We start from the raw sequence: 23,532 nt of genomic DNA, 5'->3' as shown, positions 1-23,532 counted from the left end.
CTGACGTTCACTTGTTCTATTGTCTTTGGGTGGAAATCCTTCCTTGGTAACAGGGTGGACATCACTATCTTAGAGTTAGGGAAGGTGTGACCTGCCTTCTCAGCGACAGCTCTAAGAGACAGGGCCACTCTCTCCTGTTGTGCCCTCAGGTCATTCGTACCTGTGTGGATTAGGATATGGCTTGGGGATCCAAGTCCAGTCTCAGAGAGAATACCCATGGCTGCCTCTGTGTTTGGACACCAGAGTTTGTTCACATTGTGCCCGGGGAAAAGCCTTTTATCATCGATGAATTTTCCATTCGAGTCGATCAGTAGCACAATATCGGCTTTTGTAGTGGGACTATCTGGTCTGATGGGACCATCTGTGTGAGTGTGGCTACTGGACTCTCCTTGCTCTGGTAGAGAGAGAGTATCATCCTGCTGTCTGTTCTGGGTTGGGCTCACTGCTGTGTGTGGACTGTGGTCAGTCCTTAGTAGCCCAGACTCAGTGAGAGAAGTCATCTGTTCCTTCAACCCATCCAGTGCTCTGTCTCTCTCCTTGAGTTCCTCTGCCAGAGCAACAAGTTGAACTTTGTGGCTCTCTCTCTCCAGCTGTAGTTCTCCATGATGGTCTTTTGGAACAGTTAGCTCTGTCCTCTGGCTCTCTTTCTCTTCGTGTAGTGCTCTCACTTGTTCTGTCAGAGTGAACAGGTTTTTATTGTGCTGTTCTCTGTCTTTGGATAATAGTTTTTCACAGTTTGCATGTATGCTTTCTTGCTCTTTTCTCATTTGTTCAATTTCCTTTTGTTGTAAGAGTCCAACTGAGTTTTTGTCTGTATGATTCAGGACCTTTTCTCTGAGCTGCACCAGTTCTGTTTCTAACTGGGTGAAGTGTTCCTTAAGTTCTGTGATGGAGGTCTGATGTGGAGGCTTCAGGGTCTGCTCTGTGTCATCATGGTGCTCCTCCTCATTTGTGGTGTTAGAGACAGCTGTGGTGTAGGGCTGTAGTCGAGACCACCTAAAGCGAGTCCAAGTCAGTACCAAGTCCGAGGGGGGGCGAGTCCGAGTCAAGACCAAGTCCGAGAGGCCAGGGAGGGGGTCGAGTCCGAGTCAAGACCGAGTCCGACGGGAGGCGAGACCGAGTCGAGGCCGAGACCGACCGGAGGCGAGACCGAGTCGAGACCGAGACCAGATTTTTTTTTTTTTTTTTTTTTTTTTGAGAAAATGTTCAAATCAGCCTCAAGGTGGCGCTATGACAGGCCACAGGAAACTTTGCACACTCCCTAGAGGCCAAGGAAAAACCCTTGCCCTGCATTTTTCACATCTGCCTGTTAGAGCGCCACCAGGAGGCTGACTTTTGTAAAACAAATTTGTTGCTATTACTCCTTCAGATTCTATCCAAAAATCACGCAAATCAGTACACAGTATCTCTATAGTCATGTGATCAAGACGGATGTGTCCGATATTTCATATTGCATCCTAATTTGCTAACATTAGCTTCCAAAGTTTGCAGGATAGATCAGTTTGGAATAAATGCCTCAAATCATGAACGCAGCATGCGATTTCCGTGAAATTTTCCACACACATTCCCACTAGAGAGGAAGAAATGCCGCCCTTTTCACATTGGCCTGTTATAGTGCCACCAGGAAGCCACAATAACCTACCTGACCTGGCGGAGACCTTTGCTCCGAGGAGCACTTTTTCTAGTTTTGTTTTGTTTTTATTTTGACATTTAAAACATTCTTTGCATCTTTTAATGAATGGCAGAGCAATTAGCTATTTAGTTATTTTTACTGAATGAATTACAGCTCGGCAGTAAGTCGGATTATTTTCCAGTGGGGGTTGGTCTCAGACAGGGCTGCGCCTTGTCACCTATCCTGTTTGTGATTTTCATGGACAGGATCTCGAGGCGAAGTCGTGGCGGAGAGGGTATACGGTTCGGTGAGCTAAGGGTTGCGTCACTGCTTTTTGCGGATGATGTGGTCCTGATGGCACCATCGGTCCGGGACCTTCAGCTCTCACTGGATCGGTTCGCAGTCGAGTGTGCGTCGGCTGGGATGAAAATCAGCATCTCCAAATCTGAGGCCATGGTTCTCAGCAGGAAACCGGTGGATTGTGCAGTCCGGGTAGGGAATGAGGCTTTGCCCCAGGTGAAGGAGTTTAAGTATCTCGGGGTCTTGTTCACGAGTGAGGGGAGGACGGAGCAGGAGATCAGCCGGAGAATCGGAGCAGCAGGAGCGGTATTGCAGTCGCTGTACCGCACTGTGGTGACGAAAAGAGAGCTGAGCCAGAAGGCAAAGCTCTCGGTCTTCCGAGCAATCTTCGTTCCTACTCTCACCTATGGTCATGAAGTGTGGGTCATGACCGAAAGAATAAGGTCGCGGGTACAAGCGGCCGAAATGAGTTTTCTCAGACGGGTGGCTGGCATCTCCCTTAGAGATAGGGTGAGAAGTTCGGTCACCCGGGAGAGACTCGGAGTAGAGTCGCTGCTCCTTCGCTTGGAAAGGAGCCAGCTTAGGTGGTTCGGGCATCTAGTACGGATGCCTCCCGAGCGTCTCCCTAGGGAGGTCCTCGCTGCACGTCCCACTGGGAGGAGACCCCGGGGCAGACCAAGGACCAGATGGGCGGATTACATCTCCACACTGGCCTGGGAACGCCTCGGGATCCCCCAGGAGGAAGTTGCTAATGTTGCTCAGGAGAGGAAGGTCTGGAGCTCTCTGCTGGAACTGTTGCCCCCGCGACCCGACTCCGGATAAGCGGTTGAAGATGGATGGATGGATAATTACATCTCAATGGTAAACCTAGACCAAACAACAATGACCAAATTGACCAATGAGCCATTATCATCATTACACATTAATGTTCCTTACAGACAGAACAATGAAAACTACTCCCCTTTAATGACAAGGAGCCATCATTACATAGCACATCGATATGTGCTACTTTAATGACTGAATTACATGTGAATGGTAAAGTTATTGACCAACCAAGTCTCACACCCCAGCAATGAATCAGTGTTTCAAACACTGGTGAGACATTCGATTTAAACGCACTGTCATTCAATATGCGTTTGCATCTTCAGTTTTAAAATATGTAAACGTCATAATAACAGGCTACAGTAGTTATATATTTTTTAAAAGCAGATCTACAAGCTCACAATGCGTCCCATGACGCATTGTGACCAGGCCTGGAATTTCATCATTTTAGGCCAGGGGCAAGGCCACTTGGCCTTTTGTCATTTTCTAGGGCACAAAGGCCAAATGCCAGGGCATTTTTTTAAAAGTCCACGGACATAATGAATTTAATTTGAAGGTTAAGGATGATTTTATTTTAATATAGTACAAGAATAGTATAACTATCTGTGTAATATAACCCATATTGGCAAATGACCAATATTTGTACTAAGTTATATTGGTCTCAATATTTGTCACATTCAGCCCTGGACTTCACTGACTGAAGTAGGGGTCATATGAATCACATTAGATTCACAGATTTTATGTATTTTCCCCACAAATTATTTGCATTCAAATTACATGTGATTGAACTTGCACTAACAATGACTTTAGTTGATTTTGCACTATTTAAAATATAATATTTCTTAATTATTAATAATTGAAGCTTGTAGATTGGCTATTTTCACCAGTTTTTAAATAATAATAAAAAAAAAGGAACATACAAGGTTTCCACCCAACAGCGACGGTTCTGTATCAGTACATGAGTCAGTTTTAGCATATTTCATTCTAATTGGCTACGATGACTGCCTATGAATTTCATGGCCTGGGTAGGTAAACCTGGCCTGGCGGAGATATGCCCTGTTGCGCACAGCAGAACAACAGGTGAAGGCAATGAACTTAAACAAGGACTGTACTGCACAGCAAAAATTGCTCAAACTATGTCAAACTGTCACATAGCTGAAATAAACTTTCCATTTAGATCATTGTTGACAAACAAACAGAACATGGATGTTGTTTGCAAAAGGATTATTTATTTCTTGTCCATTTGTTTGTGAGGTGAGATCACAGCTTCTCTCTACTTTTGTGTGATATTGATAGCCTATAACTTTGAATTTGTTTGCAGTTCATTTCTATTGCTTACTGGATATTAAGACTAATAATTTTGGGATTTCGCTGTATTTTGTCAAATGTATTAATCTATATTTTTCTGTTGATCAAGCCTCGGGTTTTGTGATTAGATGCGCACACGCGCTGTCAGCCACTGGCAATCAATAATGTGCGCAAGGAAACCTTACTGAAAGCCGTCTCTAATCATCTTTAGAGAATCTCGTTTATTAAAACAACCACAGGCTACACAGTGAACACACAATAAATAAATAAATAAACACCTGGAAAGCTTGCGCTGTTAGTGGAAATAATTTAAAAACTAGATAAAGTGCTCCTCGGGGCACAGGTCTCCGCCAGGTCAGGTAGGCTATTGTGGCCTCCTGGTGGCGCTATAATAGGCCAATGTGAAAAGGGTGCCATTTCTTCTTAGGCCTTGCACGACAATCGGACACTGACTGCATTCATGATTTGAGGCATTTTGTTAAAAACATTTGTTTTGCTAAATTAGACCTGCTGGTGGCGCTATAACAGGCCAATGTTAAAAGGGTGGCATTTGTTCCTCAACATAGTGTGAATGTGCGTGCAAAGTTTGACCGCAATCGGACGGTGCGTTCATGATTTGCGGAATTGTGTTCAAAACAAGCCAATAATGCAAACTTTTGATGTCAATCTTAGCCAATCAGGATGGAATGTGAAAAATCAAACACATCCGTCTTGATCACATGACTATAGAGATCATGTGTACCGATTTGCGTGAAATTTGGATAAAATTGGAAGTAGTAGTATAAAATTATGTGTTTTACATAAGTCAGCCTCCTGGTGGCGCTATAAAAGGCAGATGTGAAAAATGCAGGGCAAAGGTTTTTCCTTGACTTCTAGGAAGTGTGCATACAAAGTTTTACACAGATCGGTGCAGTTCTAGGTAAAAACATGAATCGGCATGTTATAGCGCCACCATGAGGCTGATTTAAAAAATGGCATTTCTTCCTCTGCCTAGTGGGAATGTGCGTGCAAAATTTCACGGAAATTGCATGCTGTGTTCATGATTTGAGGCATTTTGTTCAAAACGGAGCACTCCTGCAAACTTTGGAAGACATTTTTAGCCAATCAGGATGGAATATGAAAACTCTGAAAGACACGTTTTGTTTAATGGAGATAGAGATATTGTGTACCGATTTGCAGGATTTTTGGACAAAATCTGTAGGAGTACTGTAAAAAAATATGTTTTGCACACCTCCACCTCCTGGTGGCGCTATAAAAAGCCCATGAGAAAAACTTGGGGCAGAGGTTCTGAATTGGCATCCAGGGAGTGTGTGTGGACAGTTTCGCTGCGATCAAGCCAACGGTGCCGGAGATAAGCTGGTGACAGACGGACGGACGGACGGACGGACGGACGGACGGACGGACGGACGGACGGACACACGGACGGACGGACGGACAGGGGGAAAAACATACTCTCTCGCCATGCCTTTTGGCCTGGCGGAGACAATAATATAAACTAGAGGGACATGGCAGAGTGTGTTCTGCTGCTGCTGCTGCACTGTCAACCACGAGATGATGCGCTCCAAGACAGCTGTCCATAAGCGCCAGACAGCTCTCTTAGAATGTTAATGTGAATAGGCTCCTCATAATATGGGTATAATAAAATGATTTCATTGCATTGTAGTGACTTGGTCTTGGACTCGAGTGGACTCGGTGGGGGCAGAGTCCCGAGTCCCTTAGTCCGAGTCCGAGTCAAGACCGAGTCAAATTATGGGCGAGACCGAGACAAGACCGAGTCAAATTATGGGCGAGACCAAGACAAGACCGAGTAAATCAAAAAGCGGTCTCGAGACCGAGACCGGTCTCGAGTACTACAACCCTACTGTGGTGTCTGTGTCACTGGCACATGACTGGAGTTCCCTAGGAGAGGTGTTGTCTCTCATAGATTTAAGTGCCTGAAAAGTGTTCTGGATAGGCTTGAAGTACCCCTGCACCATGACTTTACCACTTCTATAAATATTGACAGTTGTCATTATGCTGTCAGAGTCCTCTGGGTCCTTGATCTTTAACTGCCAGGACTCCTTGTTTCCCTTTTTTGACACTGAAGGGTGATGGTTGACAATGGCTTTGTGCCAGGTTTCAGGTCTGTCAGTGTAGAAAATGAGATTACTAATTTCTCCATTTTTAAAAAGATCAGCAAAGAGGGTTTCTGGCTGTCCCTTAACACATTGGGTGCCAGAAGTTTTCTAAAATAATGTACAGTCAGTGCCAGCATTTTTTAGCTTTCTGACTCATCTTTCAAGGACCAAAGAATGTTCTGTGCTATTGCTATGTAAACACCAAAGATCTCAAAAGAAAGATTGGAATCTCTACTTTAACCAGGAAAAAGTGAGTTGATAGCATGTTCTGTTTTTGAGATATTGGCTGTTGAATACAGCTTGATTTCACCAAAAACAGCACCTTTTCTTTAGAATCAGAGTTATGGCCATTTTAGTAAATCTTTTTTTTTCCTCTTTTTGAAAAATAATTTGACATTTATTTTTGCCTTCAGTGACAGTAGTCATCTCAATAGTAGTTGCTTTAGAGAAAAGAAAAAAAAAACGCTTTTGAAAATACTTTTGTGGTTCGTTTTCACTCCTATGGGTAATAACAATAGAATAATGATATGGAAACATAAAGGCTCGTTGTCACTCCAATCTCTTTGAAGTGCATCTTAGTTTAGCTTATTTCAAACTCAATTTCAAAGTTCTCAAATAATAAATAATACATCAACCTTGGTTTCAGACAAGACAGCAGCAGCATAGTAATAATAGAATAATTACAGAAAACATAAGAGGTTCGTTTTCACTCCAATGTATTTCAAGTGCATCTAGTTCAGCTAATTTCAATTTCAAATCACAATAAATACTACAATAACAATAAATTAAATTTCAAAGGTTCAAGGTTGTACTTTATTGTTCTTTCTTGTGTACAGGTTGGATTCCAACCAGACAGCAGCAGCAGCATATGTAATAACAATATAATGATTGAAAACAAGTTTCACTCCAAGCAGCACACTTCACACTATATACAGCAGATAGTTTAGTGGAAAGTAATAGTGCAAAGTATTACAAAAATAGAGGTTCAAGGTTGTTCCACAGTTTAGTTTAGTTTAGCTTATTTCAAACTCAATTTCAAAGTTCTCAAATAATAAATAATACATCAACCTTGGTTTCAGACAAGACAGCAGCAGCATAGTAATAATAGAATAATTACAGAAAACATAAGAGGTTCGTTTTCACTCCAATGTATTTCAAGTGCATCTAGTTCAGCTAATTTCAATTTCAAATAACAATAAATACTACAATAACAATAAATCAAAAGTCAAAGGTTAAAGGTTGTACTTTATAGTTCTTTCTTGTGTACAGGTTGGATTCCAACCAGACAGCAGCAGCATCATATGTAATAACAATATAATGATTGAAAACAAGTTTCACTCCAAGCAGCACACTTCACACTATATACAGCAGATAGTTTAGTGGAAAGTAATAGTGCAAAGTATTACAAAAATAGAGGTTCAAGGTTGTACTTCACAGTATAATACAGCACACTTCACACTATATACAGCAGATAGTTTAGTCAGCTTCATATGAAAAGTAAAACAATTAGGCATTAGGCCACACTATATACACAGCAAATAGTTTAGTGAGCTTCATATGAAAAGTAAAACAATTAGGCATTAGGCCACACTATATACACAGCAAATAGTTTAGTGAGCTTCATATGAAAAGTAAAACAATTAGGCATTAGGCTCAAAATAATAAGCTTCTTATGATTAGTAGAAAAAATTATACATTAGGCTAAAAGTAGGCATTAGGCCAATCAATACAAAATAATAAGCAAAAATATGCATTAGGCAACAAAAAAAAAAGGGCATTCTGTGATTCTACCATTTAGTGAGGTTCTTTTTCGAGTGGTACAATGTTGTACATTCAACATGCAAGGGGACTTTACAGCCTTTACACATCCACCTTGTGTCTCTTTTTTTTCCTTTCCGGATGCAAATCCTGCATGCCCTCTGAGGGTTACCTTTGCATTTGGTTGGAGGGTATTTGACCAGTTCATGGTCGGTCACGATCCTGTTCAGCCTGCTCACGGGGTCTTCTTTTGGTGCCCTCCACCGTGGGTCGTGTACAGGTGGTGCAGGTGCCGCCCCCTCCTCCTCCTCCTCCTCCTCTTGGGGAGGAGGAGGGGGGGGGCCCTCCTCCCCAAGGTATCCGAGGGAGGTCCAGGATTTGATGACGTGGTAGATGAAGGACTTCAGGTTTGTACAGCTGGCAGTGCCCATAGGATGTTTTGCCTTGAACAGGACAAAGGCATTGAACATGCTAATCTGAAACAGATAATTGACAAACATTTTTGGCCACTTGCATGTCTTCCTGACAAATAGATAGTATGCCAGATTTTGGTCCAACTTGTCGACACCATTCATATACTTGTTGTACTCGACAATGCATGCTGGCTTCTGTTTTTCGACCTGCTGGCTGGGGGCCCTTTGTTGGCCCTTCTTCTTCTTCCCCCTTCTCCACTGGGAAGCAGTGGCCGTCTCATGCTGGTGGAGTGTGGTGATCATCTTCACGATGCGTTTGTCGTGCCATGCCACCACCATCACGTCGTCGGTGTGACGCATCAGGGTTGACCCAATGGGAAGCTTCGAAATGGTCAGTTCCCTGATGGCTGGTGGCTCCCCTCTGTTTGTGCGTAGGGTCCCGCACACATGGGTCTGAAGACCAAGGAGGTGTTGACACAGCTTCACGGAATTATAATAATTGTCCATGAATAAATGGAAACCGTAACCTTTTAGGTCACCAAGGAGGTAAGTGACGGTGGCTTGCAGGGGCACCGTCTCCCCACAGAACGGCTTCATGTTGTACATGTACCCAGTGGCCGAATCGCACAATATGTAGGATTTAATGCCGTATTTGATGGGCTTAGCTGGGTTGTAAACCCTCCAAGAAAGCCGCCCACGCCAACACAGCATTCCCTCGTCTATACTAATGTTCTGGCCTGGCAGGAACATTTCTTGAAAGTTAGACAGCAAGGTGTCCAAGACTGTGCAGACTTTGCACAGCGGGTCCTCAGTGTGCATGGTCACATTGTCATCAAAATGGAGGTTACTCAGGATGAGTTGGAACCGGTTCCTGGACATGGTTTTGTGGAAGAAGGGAGTGGTTCGGATCTCATCAGTGAGCCAATAGTCTGCAATCTTTGGCTTCCCTATCAGTGCGGTGAGGAAAATCAGTGCCAGGAACTTCTTCAGCTCCCTAACAGTCAGATCCTTCTTCCATGCGAGCCCTCTGGAACATGGCAGGTCGCTTGGTACAAGGCGTTTTGCATAGATATTGGTCTGCTTCACGATATGAGCAAGCAGCTCATCTGTGATGAGCAGCTGCAGGAAGTCAATGGGCTCTTCAGACTGCAGGTCAGCGGCCCTGCTCCGAGGACCTGGAGTCCCAGCACTGAAAGGGATGTCCTTCGGCTGCCAAGAGTCTGCTGACTCAGACCACACAAGCTCAGGAACTGCGCCGCTACGAGGCCTGCCACCACCTAGAAATTAGAAATGCATAAGTTACCATAACATCAGGTGTCATCGCCATGCTGGCTTGTAGTGGACATTTTTGACAAAATTATATTTTTGCCATGGACATACAATATAGACAAACACATAAAGAGCTAGCCCTAAATGACCATTACAGGTCTGTAACTCTGAGTGTGTACAAATGGAACCAAATGGACCCGTAACTCGAGTTATGGGGGTCCTTGAAAATAAAATTTTCAATACATGGTGTCATAGTAAATCAGTGTCACACATATTCTGAAGAAAACCTGGAGACTGACACTCAATGATTGGGTGGTGTTATGATCAAAATAAGAACACTATAAAATGGTGTGTAAAAACTAAAAACATTTGGCACAGACAAGGCAAAGTCTTGCCACGGACACATGTGTCCGTGTACAGACATATTGATGACCCCTGCGTAAAATACATATTTTGTCATTTGTGTGGTAAAAGAGAGCTCAGTGTGACAACAGAAAAAGTTCTTACCTTGTTTACGGCTGACAGGTGGCATTACAGGTGTGTCCTCCTCGTCATCCTCCTCCTCCTCCTCCTCCCTCGACTGTGTGTCTGTAATCACAGTAAAATATGAAATAGTTGTAAATATGATTTACACAAAATGAAATCAACTAATTTCACCCCTGTGGACGATGGAGGATTGTACAACCCTTCTGCCAAGAGCACAAGTAATCAGAACATGGCTATACTGTCATGTTACAAGGACAAGCTGTACTATAAACAATAGCCATCAGGCCTAGGAGAGACATCTTGGCTCTACATCATGTAAACTAAAATGTATCATAGAGCAGAAAAATGAATAGAATAAGATAAACAACATAATGTACTGACAACAAGGTAACATAAGCAATCATGATAACATAATCCGATATCGTCCACACCTTAGAATTAATCATTTTTATTCCTGTTGTAATGTCTTTACTTACCACGCTGATGATACACAGACGCAGCACCAGCATCATCCTCCAGTTCATCCTCCGTGTCGGAGCCTAAGATAAAATATACTTGGTCAATATAAGTACATCAAATCCATTTAGGCATAAACAATCTTACTATGAGATGCCTGACAGAACATATGCATTTTATTAGCTAACTAATTGTGCTTATTGGAAGTCCCTCTGGATAAGAGTGTTTATGGCTAAATAGATTTGATGTACTACACTGTCTCTGTATTCTATGGTTTACTGAGACACTACACTGTCTCTCTGTACAGAGAGACAGTGTAGTGTCTCAGTAAACTATGCCTGACCTAAGAACATATGCATCTCTCGTCCCTCTGGATAAGTGTTTATGCCTGAATATATTTGATGTACTGTATTCTATGATCCTATAGCATACTGAGACACTACACTGTCTCTCTGTATTCTATGATCCTATAGTTTACTGAGAAACTACACTGTCTCTGTATTCTATGATCCTATAGTTTACTGAGACACTACAGTGTCTCAGTATGTCTCAGTATGCTATAGGATCATTGAATACAGTACATCAAATATATTCAGGCATAAATACTTATCCAGAGGGATGAGAGATGCATATGTTCTTAGGTCAGGCACCCCATAGTAAGATTACATCAAAGGAAGAAGAGCATCAAAGCTGTATTGTTTTTTTGTTTAGATAATTTGACCTTCTAGCTCTTTGAAGCTGGTTAGAAGGGGGCGAGCCCCCTTCTAACCCCCAAAAAAATGCAGAATAGGACATTTTGTTTACATAAACTTGTGACAGGAGAACAGGTGCAAAGGTGTTGTTCCGTTTTGTTTACATGACCTGACATTATCTCTTTGAAGCTGTCTTAGAGGGGGGGTCACCCCCCCCCCCCAAAAAAAAGCAGAATATAGGACATTTTGTTTACATGAACTCATTACAGGAGAACAGGATCAAAAGTGTTTTTGTTTATATGACCTGAAATTCTCTTTGAGGGAGCTTTGCACCTGCTAAAACAAAAAGCAGATCTACAAGCTCACAACTAGCTTCTGGTAGACACTAGTATACCTGCTATTTTTTATGATTGCCCCACACAATACATAGTTTAGCCTACTGCATCTGTCATTCTGTCAATGTACATAGGCTAAATTGTCAAAATTGTCATATCATACAGATCAGAAGCATATGTATACAGAATACATAATTTTCATCTCATCAGTAGCAGGCTATAGTAAATGAACCTATAACTTAGAGTGGGAGGGTATAGTACACAGTGAGTGTAACGGTTGATCTGCGTCTCTTTGTTGACAGTTTATTCTGGTAAGAATAGACACAATTCTCTTGTCAGAAACCTCTTTTGGTATAACTGTGGCCCATAGCTGTGGCATAGTGGCCTGCTTATTTTGGTTGCCAGATCTTGGGATAGGAATAAGCAACCAGGTCTATGAAAACAAGCCCAAAAGCAGCGACTATATGCCAAAAGGAGAGACTATACAATATTGTCACGGCTATTTTCAACTACGTCTCAAGTGCCCATCTGGCCTATAGTCATTTGGCCACATGAGCGCTTCAAAACTGGACAATAGCCGTGAAAATCACATTCACAATAATACAATTCAAGCCGTAGATCATCATTTCCCGCCGACGTTCTCTTTCTAAACTCCAACCATGGATTGCCTTTCAATAAAACCATATTTGATAGACATACGATTCACCTACATTGTAGCCTAACAACAAGCTCACAATCGCAAGTTCGCAACCATTTTACAAGCAGCTTTACAGAGAAAACAAGCCCATAGTGGCTTACAATAAGCAGACCTGGCAACAATTAGCGTAACCCAGACAAGACTTTCAGAAGTTTTCTCCGTAATATCAACTAGATAACCCATCAAATACGACACAAACACGATAAAATGTATGTATTCTTACCACTGGCTGGTTCCCACGCATCAGAGCCGTCATCTGAAAGGGAAGACGATGATTCCTCTTCATCACTCCCTGAAGCAGCAGGGAGATGAACTGACGACCTCCTCCTTGCGCTCCGACGGGGAGCAGGCACAATGACCGGTTCATGGTGATCGTGGTCCTGGACCACAGACCCGGCCCCACCAGGGCCCACTGGAGGTGGAATACATGGAGGCTCTGGTGGTGGTGCTACTGTTCCACTCGTACAGGGAGCGTAGAAGTCCCGAATTGTCCTCTGCTGCTGTTGCGGCGGACCACCGGACGGTTTTCGACCGCGCCGCTTAGAGCCGTTGTTCCCTTTCTGTCCTGACATTATAACTACGCTAAACTATAAATCTATATCTCTCACCTATAGATCTACCGTATCGCCCCTCTAAACCTACTATATAAATACTCCTTCTCTCCTTTCTATATCTTTTCGCCACTCTAACCCACTATATCTCTCCACTTATCTCCGCTAAATCTATAACCTCCTCGCCCTTTCTAACCCAAAATAATAGCTCACTAGGCTTACAATACAATACAATACAAATACAATATACACTCAACCTCACAATACAATCTCACTCTACAACTATAACTATAATCTATCTATCTATCTATCTATCTATCTATCTATCTCTCACTCACTCTCTCAATCAAATGTATCTATCACTCTCTCAATCAATCTATCTATCTATATATATATCTAAACTATATCTATATATCTAAACTATAACACTATCACTATCACTATCACTAACTCAAACTCAAACTCAAACTCACCCTCACACTCACTTGTTCGCTCTCAGTCTGTCTGTCTCTCTCTCACTCGCAATGGCTCTTTACAAACAACAGTTTGGAATGCACAGGAAGACTGCGGCCCGCTGGTCCTCTTTTTAAAGCCCAAGATTTGGTCATATGACTTCCATCACGTGATTTTTGGGGTTTTCTTTCATGTAGCCGCACCAAATTCAGTGAGAGGCTGCATTAGGGATCAATGTACAGTAATCCAATGAAAAGAGGAAAAAACGTATATATACGGTTTTGGCGCTCCAGTTTGAAAGTGCTCCTCTCTGTGTCATTTTTTTTATTGCTGGTGGGTAGTGTATGCTAATGATATCACTCATGTTCTGTTCTGTTCTGTTCTGTTCTGTTCTGTTCTGCTCTGCTCTGGGCAGTGACAGAGAGTTTGAATAAAAGCTAAATGAAAAGAATATGAAACAAAGTGCCCGCTTTCCAACTGCTACTATTAGCATCCACTTTTAGCTTTTAAATGTTTCTCTTAGCTGTATATGGTTTCAACTGCCACTGTTAGCATCCCTTGTTAGCTTCCAATTGTCACACTTAGCTGCTTCTGAATCCACTGTTAGCTGTTAGCTTCCACTGTTAGCTTCCAAAGTCCACAGGTTGTTGTTAGCATCCACTGTTAACTTCCAAGGTCCAAAATTAGCTGTTTCTGTTTCAACTGCAGCTGCTAGCATCCACCTTTTTCTCTAATAACACTTGACTGTTGCTGTTGAACTTGTCTTTACATTGTTCTAAGTTTTACTTAATTCTTCTCAATCTAAAATGACAAAAGTACATATAAATCTAGGAGCTCATGTAATATCTCTCTCTCTCTCTCTCTCTCTCTCTCTCTCTTAAAGGTTGTCTCATTTGAGGAGATCTTTCCTGCCCAGAATGCAGAGTTTACACACAACATTTTGAATTGGTGAGTTCTGAATACAATCCATGCAACTCTGTTTTATATTTTATTTTATAGAAGATTCTCTCCAGGCACGGACTGGCACAGAAATTCATCCCTGGCATTTGTGATCTTCACCAGCCCATAGCGGGGGTTGGCCGCGCGCAAAATTGCGGTTAATTGGCGGATTGTGTTAGTTTCTTTTTGTTTTTTGGTGACTTTATTTCGGTTGTAGGGTTAGGATTAGGGTTAGGTTAGGGTTATGTTATTTAATTCTTATTTTTGCTTGATTTTACTTTATTTGTTCTACTTTATATTTTATTTTAGGCCAGATAGATGGTAAATAACATTGCAACAGTAATAATAGTGAGTTCTAAATATATATAAAACAAAACGAAAAATATAATTGTGTTAGTTGTATTTTGATTATTGCTTGTCAAACGTTTTAGCTAGCCTATTTAATCTGATTGTTAATTAGCTCTGCATGGTTGCTGCTTTTGCATCCTGATTAGTTACTAGACCAATTTAAAATGGTAGATGTTTTTCGTTTGTAATAATCCATGCTAATTATTATTGAACCATTGTAGATGTTCATATTTCACGAATATACATAGGAACCTATTCTTTACTATTACTCCATTTATAGGTCACGTCAGTAGCTCCATTTTACGGCGACCTCGTCACAGTCCATGTTTAATATCATAGCGCTCACTTGTCGATCAAATGATCTACACATTGCCTACATGCATACGATTATTTGTTACACTTAATATACAGCTTCACACTCCACAGAGAAACACGCAAAACCAGCCACCAACAACTGCCCGCTGCGGGCAGTGTTGCCAGGTTCTATGAGAGAAACAAACAACCAGGTCTAGGAAAACAAGCCCAAAAGAAGCGCCTATGGGCCACATGAGCTCTTTAAACCTACTGTATACATCGGCTATTTGAAAATAACAGATCTACAAGCTCACAACGCGTCACGAATCACGATGCGACGTGTTGTAGCAGCGGTGCTACAAGTGCTAGCACTGACAGCAGCACTATGGACCGACATTAACACTCTTTTCAGCAGACTGCTGCTGGGCAAACATCTTTGTTATTTTTAAACATTTCCCCGCATCAGCCTCCAGACATTTTTGGTTTTTAGCTCGTACTTTCTCCGCATCAGCCTTTACTTTTTTGTTTTGTTTTCTCTCCATTTCACCTGCCAGTAGAATCCACCTGCTTGCATTCTATTGACGTATTCCCGCCCGGCTTTTTTTTAAAGTGGTTTACGTCAAACGTACGGAGCAAACCACTTGAGCGGGGGTCGGGGGGAAAAATATGACTATGACTTCCTGCAGACCATTTCTTAATAATCATAAGAAATGGAATCCATGAAAAATACTTGACTATAGACATGCAGTATATACATAGGATGGGGGCAGGTTTAGAAACTTGAGTATCTTTGGTACTTGCATTCAGGGTGTCTTTGAGTGAACACTTCACAGTTTAAAACAAAACTAATCTACAAGCTATAATAGGCTAGTACCTAAATTATGCTACCACTGCGCCATCCATCCAGCTAATCCTAAAGTTCTTATTCATATTAAAAAAGGAAATGAGAAAAATGCTGCAATTAATTCACATTTAGCCTTTTTTAAAAGTGAAGCTCACAACGTGTCTTCTATTTTAACTATTTGAAACCGGGCTTAAATTGTTAATTCATAAATACACGTTTTCCCTTTTCACTACTGGCTTATACTGTTCCTAACATGAAACAATGACCCAAATGGGTCATGATAGTGCAAATTACACTGTGCAAAGATCTAAAGTGCTCAAACATCATGAATAAGGGTTACAATACATTTGCAAACATATAGTAAGTAACAGAGGATCTCTCTGTTACACTGTAATCATTGCTATAGTTTTTGTTCAGTAACAGGAGTCTCCATGTCTCTCTGCTCTTTAGTAAACACAATCTGAGCACCTGCAAAATTATAAATCAATACTGTAGTTCTATTATTTTATGTCCATCACTATTACACTGGAGTACCATTGCCTGTTGTCTTGGAAGATACAGTTCAGAGTTTAAACATTGAGCTATTAATTCACATAGAAAGTGTTTATGGAAGTGAAATGTTGATTCGTAAAGCTTGTTCCAAAATAGCTGATCTACAAGCTCACAACACGTCGCAGTTGTGAGCCTGAGGATTAGCTGTTTTCCTGAAAAAACAAGATGGTACTGTAACAGTAACCTAAAATCAAAATTACTTGAGTAAAAGTTATTATTCATATAAAAAAAGGAAATCATAAAATATGGCGCTATTAATTCACATTTTAGCTCTTATGAAAGTGAAGTAGATTTATATAGATCTACACACATCAGCTCACAACATGTCTTCTATTTTCATTATTTGAAACAGGACTTAAGTGGTTAATTCATAATGCACTTTTACCCTTCCTAGAAATGTAGTATTAAAGAGTCAAAAGTACAATATCTGTCTTTGAAACGTAGTGGAATGACAGTTATAAATATACCAAATACTTGTGTAAGTCCTAAAATGTAAATTACTTGAGTAAAAGCTTAAGGCTGTCTTGGAGATAATAGTCAAAGCAGAATAGCCGATCTACAAGCTCACAACGTGGCACGCTGGATTTTTCCATGATTTTTCCAGGGTGGGATGTCTGCTGTATGAACACAAGTACACAGTTAGTATAAATGTCACTTTTGTTTTGTTGTTGTCATCTGTCACCAGAACCATTAGAAGAAGCAGCCAGGAAGAATGGGGAACCCGCTATCAGTCACAGGGAGGACACATCAAATGGTATGTTTATTTATACAATAAACTAATTTAAGATCAGAGTTCAGTATTTCATTACATTGTAGACATTCACTGTAAGAACGAAGACATTAGTATTGTTTTTTAATTCAAAGAAACCAGTCCTTAATAGGATACTCTATTGTATCTGACGTTTTAATTTATATGTGCATTTGCACACATGCACGCTCATAGCAGTCCAGCCTCATCTAATGCGGCTGGACTCCCATCTAATGCAAAGTTCTACATTCATACAGTAACAGTATTTAAACTATGAGGGGCTTGTCCACAGAGAACGCCTTTTGAGCTGAGGAGCACTTTCCATATCATGACCATAGTGCTCACACACACACACACACACACACACACACACACACACACACACACACACACACACACACACACACACACACACACACACACACACACACACACACACACACACACAGGCCCCGTCCCCTCTGTGTTCTTATTGGCAGGTCTTTAAACAGCCATAACTCCAGTTCCCAGCATGCTAAACTTCCCAAACTTAGCAGGTGCTCTTAGACGGCCAATAGGGAAAGGTTGTAATTGCTTAAGCCCCGCCCCCTCTGTGTTCCTGTTGAGCAGCCTTGAAATGAATGGACAGGGATTTAACATTGTTCCTCTAGTTCATATAACTTTATGAAATTAACTCATTGTACGTTTATCTACCAATTACACCTCCTATCTGATAGATCTCCCTCGCACAGGGTTGTCAAGCAACCAACTTTAGCGGACACGACTCAAACAAGTGCTTTTTCAGATTTATTGATGTTGTCTAAAACACACAACTCACTCACACATCTACACTCTACACTCTATTTGTTAGGTTGTAAACCTGCAAACAAACACAGAAAACAATACAACAACAATTACTGACATGAAATATAATACACACAAACTGTAACATATCAGGAATAAATAAGAAAACGTCGTGTAAACACGCTCATGTTTATACACAACGTTGGTCGGTCGGCTGCTTGCAAACGAATGTCGCAGTTACAACAACACCGGAACTAAAGCCGAAAGTCGTCACACAGACGCATGCGCAGTCCACATCGTTACTGCTGTATATATTGTCAAACTACTAACTTATCCCTCTGAAAATTACACAGTAAACATATAAATCACTCAGTCACTTAGACAACACTTTCCTCATGCAGATACACACGCTAATCCGCCTAAATAAAGAAACTAAATGAAATAAACTTCCGCGAAACCGGAAGTGACGTCGCATTACCCGTAAATCACACAGTCCTGCGCTCAATACTAACACCCACTGGGTGGCGCTAGAACCCTACATAAGCAGGTAATATTCATGCAACAATTGTAATAATAATAATAATACTTGGAAGTGTACTGGAAAGTTCTACACCTCCCACTTGGTTATTCTGGCCTCAAGTCCTAAGAAAACCACACCAAAACCTACATAAGCACATTCGAAGTCTTTAGTAAAAAAGGGAAAAATGTTTTATGCACTGTAAACAATAGTCCGTCAAACATTGTACGTAAAAGGCAAAACTATGCTAAACAAAAAGGTCTTCTCCACGTCCTCAATGCGCATAACATCCTTCAAGCTCAGACCACACGAATGCAACTACTGTAAGCACCACTGCCAGCTAACCATAAACCGACACACAAGCCCGCCCCAAGACGTGCTTGCACCTCGGCCATGCCCAGCCGCAGCGGCACCGAGTCGCACCGGCATGGAACTAGCTGTATCGAAACACACCGCCAGCCCCCGGGGAGGATGGCAGTGGGAAAATCTTTTCTTCCTTATCGTTCCTCCACTGGACACCACCTTCCTAGCATCCCTGTGGAGGATGGTGGAGGGGCAATTTTCTACGTGCTGGTCACGCTTGGACAGACCAGCAAAGACGGGAAGGCTATGACACGCCCTCACCTTCACGTCTCCGACCACCCCTTTCTCGTCAGGACACTCATCCACGACCCGACCCAGGTTTACCAGCAAGACCAGGTTCTCCACGGCGACGTTCCTAGCAGGTTCTGCTACTGTTGACGCCTCCCGCTGTGCCGGTGTACGGTCGACTTGGTCTACGAGTGCAGTCACCCAGAGTCCTCTGGGGTCTTTGTATTCCTCAGAGGCAGAGACCGTCACATCTGGGGATCCCAGCATATTATCCTTTTTCCTGACTTTCTTTTTATTCAGCTCAGGACTGCCATGGGGAGGTTCCATCCTGGCCTGTGCCCTTGTGGTAATAGCTGAGAGGGCCTTTCTTTGAGGCTCGCTCACAACCTTTCTAGCAGCAGCAACTACTCCAGAGGCGGACTTCACAGGCCATTCTTCAACAGGATCGGCCAGGAGCTCACGACCACTTTGCCACACAGGGTCTTCTTTGAGCAGCTCTGGCAGAACCAGTGTCTCTGATTTGTACTCTGTCGCATCTAGCCTCCCACCTTGACCAGACCGGACCCGAGTCTTCTCAGTCGCTCCACGCCTCCCACTGTGACCAGACAGGACCCACTGGGGCGGCTTGAGGTCGAGGCCACCTTTCTTTGGTATGGCCTCGACTTCCCTCACGATTGCCTCCAGTGTGCGTGGGCAACTGAGGACGGGGCTTAGCACATCTGGATATTTCAGCAGGATGCTGTCCACACACACTTCCCTACATTCCTGACTGCTGCCCACGATGCTCCGCACCGGTGTGTTGACGGAGTGTGGGCTGGTATAGGTCTCCTCCCCGGCCTTTCCCGCAGGAGTAGCCACTTTGACCGTTTCCTCTGCAGCTTCTTCTCCTGAGGTCTCCTCCATAGCCTCGTCTGCAGGAGCAGCCTCCTTTACTGCTGTCTCCTCCACAGCCTCTTCTGAGGGAGTCACCGCCTCTACGACTTCCTTGTCGCTAGCAGTAATTGATCCGACGTCCACATCACTTCTCTGCTTCAGGTCCTTCGGGAAGTGCTCTTCCACCTTGACAGTCGCCGTTCTCATTGAGCGTGCAAAGTGAGTTGACTGATGGCGTGTTGTTACCTCTACCTCCTCAAAGAGGTCTGGATGCACACCACTCACTATCTTGCCAAGTGGACCGTCCCATAGCACGAGGTCGCCGTTCCTCCGTATTCTTTGTGGTGCAAGCCGACCTTCACGAGCACTGATGAGAAGTTCGACCTTCTCGGGACGGGCCAGTTCTCCAGTTTTGACTCCATCGAGTCCGACTCCCGGGAAGAACTGCTCCAACCGCTCCGAGTCCACCACCCGATCTACTTTGGCGATGTCTTCTAGGCCGTAGCAGATCATCTCATGTAACCTCAAGGTCCTTCGTGGTGACCACACCTTGATTGTAACGAGATACCTCTTCGTGTTGATTCTCGTCTTCATCTTCCCAACACCATACACAACCAGTGTGATCGGTTCACCAGTCAGCCCGAGTCTCTCAGCGGCTTGGTGTGTGATATAATTTGTGTCGGAGGCGAGGTCAACCAGGGCTCCAACCCAGTCTCCCCCTCTTGTTGTGACGTCAACAAGCATCATAAGGACTGGTAGCTCCTTTAAGCCACTCTCCTCAACCAGACTCCTTCTGGTGCATACTTTAGAGGTTGACTTGTTAGTGGAAGGCTTTCTTCACAGCCTCCAACTGGTGTGGAGTCAGGTCTAACTTCGCAATGACAGCCTCCTGTTCCTCTGTCATACCACGAGGTCCTCTCTTCTTTTCCGCTTTGGGTTCCTCCTTAGTAGCTACCCTCTCCCCCGATGGCCAGGGGCAGAGGAAGTAGTGATGGTCTGCAGGAGCGTCCTCCCCTGCACACTCTTCCTTTCGGCAGAGAAATCTCTCTGTACATGCGCCTTCAGCTCTGTGAACACCCAGGCACTTGTGACATGCTTTTGCCTCCTTTACCTGGGCTTTCTTTTCTGACAGATTAGCCTTCCTGAAAGCCTTACAGCGGAAAAGTCTCTTTCCGTGTTCTTCATCCCCACACATTGCGCACGGTTCCCGCTGGTACTCCCTCCTCTCCACGTCACTCGCTGTTGTCCGGGTGAATGACTGCCTTTCCAGTCTTTTCTCACTCGGTCTCTCTCTCTCACGCTGGCTAGTCCTGTCATTAGCATAGGTGGACCCGAGCTCCAGCTCCGCTAGCCTTTCGAGGACCTCCTCCTGGCCCTTCAGGAACAGCAACAGTCTGTCAAAATAATTCCCTTGGGTAACGTCATTTACAAGGTCCCGCTCATAGTGGAGCCACTTCTCTCTGATAGCTACAGGAAGCTTGTTCTCTATGGTAGCAACAGTCATCAGATTTTTTATGACGTCCTCCATGTCAAGGTCTTTTAGATCAAACAGTGCTCTCTCCACTGCCTGAATTAAGGTAATTGTCTTTCTAGGCTGGTAGCCCTTAACAACAGGCAATTCCTCCAGTTCCTTCACGATCAGGCGAGCAGTTATCCTCTTGTTTCCGAATCGATTGTCTAGGAGCCTGAAGATGTCATCTGCGTTCCTGCAGTGATCTAACCCAAGCTCTTTCCTCAGCGACCCCTCTATACTGTCGAGCAGGTGGAACAACTTGCACTCTTGTGATCCTGAGGGCTCCGCCATCACCTGTAGGCTCTCCCAGTTTTTCCGCCAGCGCCAATAGTCTCTCCTGTCTCCAGAGAACTTAGGCAGACTTATGTCCGCAAGTTTTATTTTTGGCCTGGCCCACAGGGCGCTGCTACCCCCTCCAGGGGCCATGCTGGAACCGCTGTGGGGTGCAAACCCTCCTTGCAACACGCTATCGTTGCCGTGTGGCACTGCACGGGCACTCCGCTGCTGCGGCGTGCTAGTGGAGTTCGGAATTGGACTGAACGGAGCCACACTGTCTGCCCGTCTCAGTCGTGGGGAAGCACTAGGTTGTGGCTGACTGGTAGTGGCCGCTGCCTGTGCTCCGGCAGGTTGGGCAGAGTTATTGTCAGTGACTTGTCCATCGACCTGCAGGGGAGGGTTACTGACAGGGAGAGAGTCGCTACCAGCAACGACAGGTTGGTTAGGAATGTTGTACACAACCACAACTTGCTGGTCGGCAGCGCTATTATATTCCACGTCTACCTCTTCTTCCTCCTCTTCGTCAGCACCCTGCTTTCCCTCTACCTCGCGGATGTGTGACCACTCGTCCATCAGCCTCTCCTTTTTCTCCCTTAGCTCCCTGTAACGCTTCTCCATCTCCACTGCACTGTCTTTAGGAACAAAATGCCTCCACTCACGCACTACGTCCGCAAGTGCATAGAGCGGTCTGTCTAGTGTGTTACTCTCCACACTTCGTTGGTCATGAGATGCAGCTTGTGAGCTAAGTGGTTTGGTTTGCTCAAAAGCGAGCTCAAACTCCTTTACAAGAGCGTTTACCTTTGGTTCTGCATGGTCGGACCATAAGGTCAACATGACCCTCTGCTCTGTTGCTCTAAATCTTAATCTGCAGGCATCCCTCTTCTTGGACACCTCCTCTACCGTCGCTGCATGGGTTGCATCCTCACTTTCTTCTAAAGCGAACACATAGTCACTGCTAGCATCAAGTAGTCTGGCGTACTCGTCCTTAAGCGATCGTAATGCTCTGACCAATTCGTCTTCAGTAGCATCATCCAGAATATAGTCTGTGTCATTGGCTGTCTTTGTTAATGCTGTCTGCGCCACAGTTCGCTTCTGCTTTAATTCGTCTATGTCTGCCATTGTACTTCTCGGTTTACCCCTCTGTGTTAACTGTTGGCACTTACCAGCGCTCCTCCAGATGCAATAGCACAGCAGTTAGCTTAAGCAGCTGTTTTTTAACATTGGCAGTCCTCCAGATGCAATAGCACAGCAGTTAGCTTAAGCAGCTGTTTTTTAACATTGGCAGTCCTCCAGATGCAATAGCACAGCAGTTAGCTTAAGCAGCTGTTTTTAACATTGGCAGTCCTCCAGATGCAATAGCACAGCAGTTAGCTTAAGCAGCTGTTTTTAACATTGGCAGTCAGTTAGCAATGGCAGTGTCTATGATGAAGCAACGTTAGCTTAGCTTGTTAGCTGCTATGGTGAAACAGTGTTAACTTAGTATTAGCTTCTTTGTGAAACAGCGTTAGCTTAGCTCGTTAGCTTCTTTGGTGAACAGTGTTATTCAGCTCGTTAGCTCTTAGCTCAAATAGCAGCAATATATTCAGACAGTCAAGTTCTGAGCTCAAGCAATATATTCAGACACAGTCAAGTTCTTAGCTCAAACAGCAGCAGCAGTGTTCAGCAATATATTCACAGACACAGTCACGTTTCCTCCTTTATGCCCACACAGTTTTATCTACAACTGTGGGAAAATAGTGCAACACAACAGCTCTCCTCCGTCGTGTAAACAGTAGCAACACAAGTAGCAACACAGCGGTCTCCTCCGTCGTGTAGCGTTGATCGCCGTTGTTTGGTCGCTCCCCGTGGATCCTCACTTGTCCACCGGAACGTTCCTTCCACGCCGTCCCCACCTCCCGTCCTCTTGCGTCGGAGGTAGCCGACGGTCAATACCGTTGGTTATAAAAACCACCCCGGTTTACAACTGTACGTTTATCTACCAATTA

The 23,532-nt window shown here is 43.7% G+C and overlaps 1 protein-coding gene across 1 annotated transcript in view; it reads left to right on the top strand.

Moving 5' to 3' along the window:
* Window positions 1-16,926: 16,926 nt before the first annotated feature.
* Window positions 16,927-23,532, top strand: part of LOC308089175 (NACHT, LRR and PYD domains-containing protein 3-like) — a gene marked incomplete at its 3' end in the record, with an annotated part of 85,280 nt that continues 78,674 nt past the window's right edge. Inside the window, exon 1 of the mRNA XM_080433739.1 lies at window positions 16,927-17,000. Coding sequence (XP_080289865.1) covers window positions 16,959-17,000 — 42 coding nt within the window. The 5' untranslated portion in view covers window positions 16,927-16,958. The remainder of the gene's footprint in view (window positions 17,001-23,532) is intronic.

Source organism: Gymnoscopelus braueri (genome assembly GCF_963280865.1).
Source record: "Gymnoscopelus braueri genome assembly, chromosome: 7".
Taxonomy (NCBI): Eukaryota; Metazoa; Chordata; class Actinopteri; order Myctophiformes; family Myctophidae; genus Gymnoscopelus; species Gymnoscopelus braueri.
Note: the sequence above shows the minus strand (reverse complement) of the source record. Positions and strands in the feature narration are given on the sequence as shown.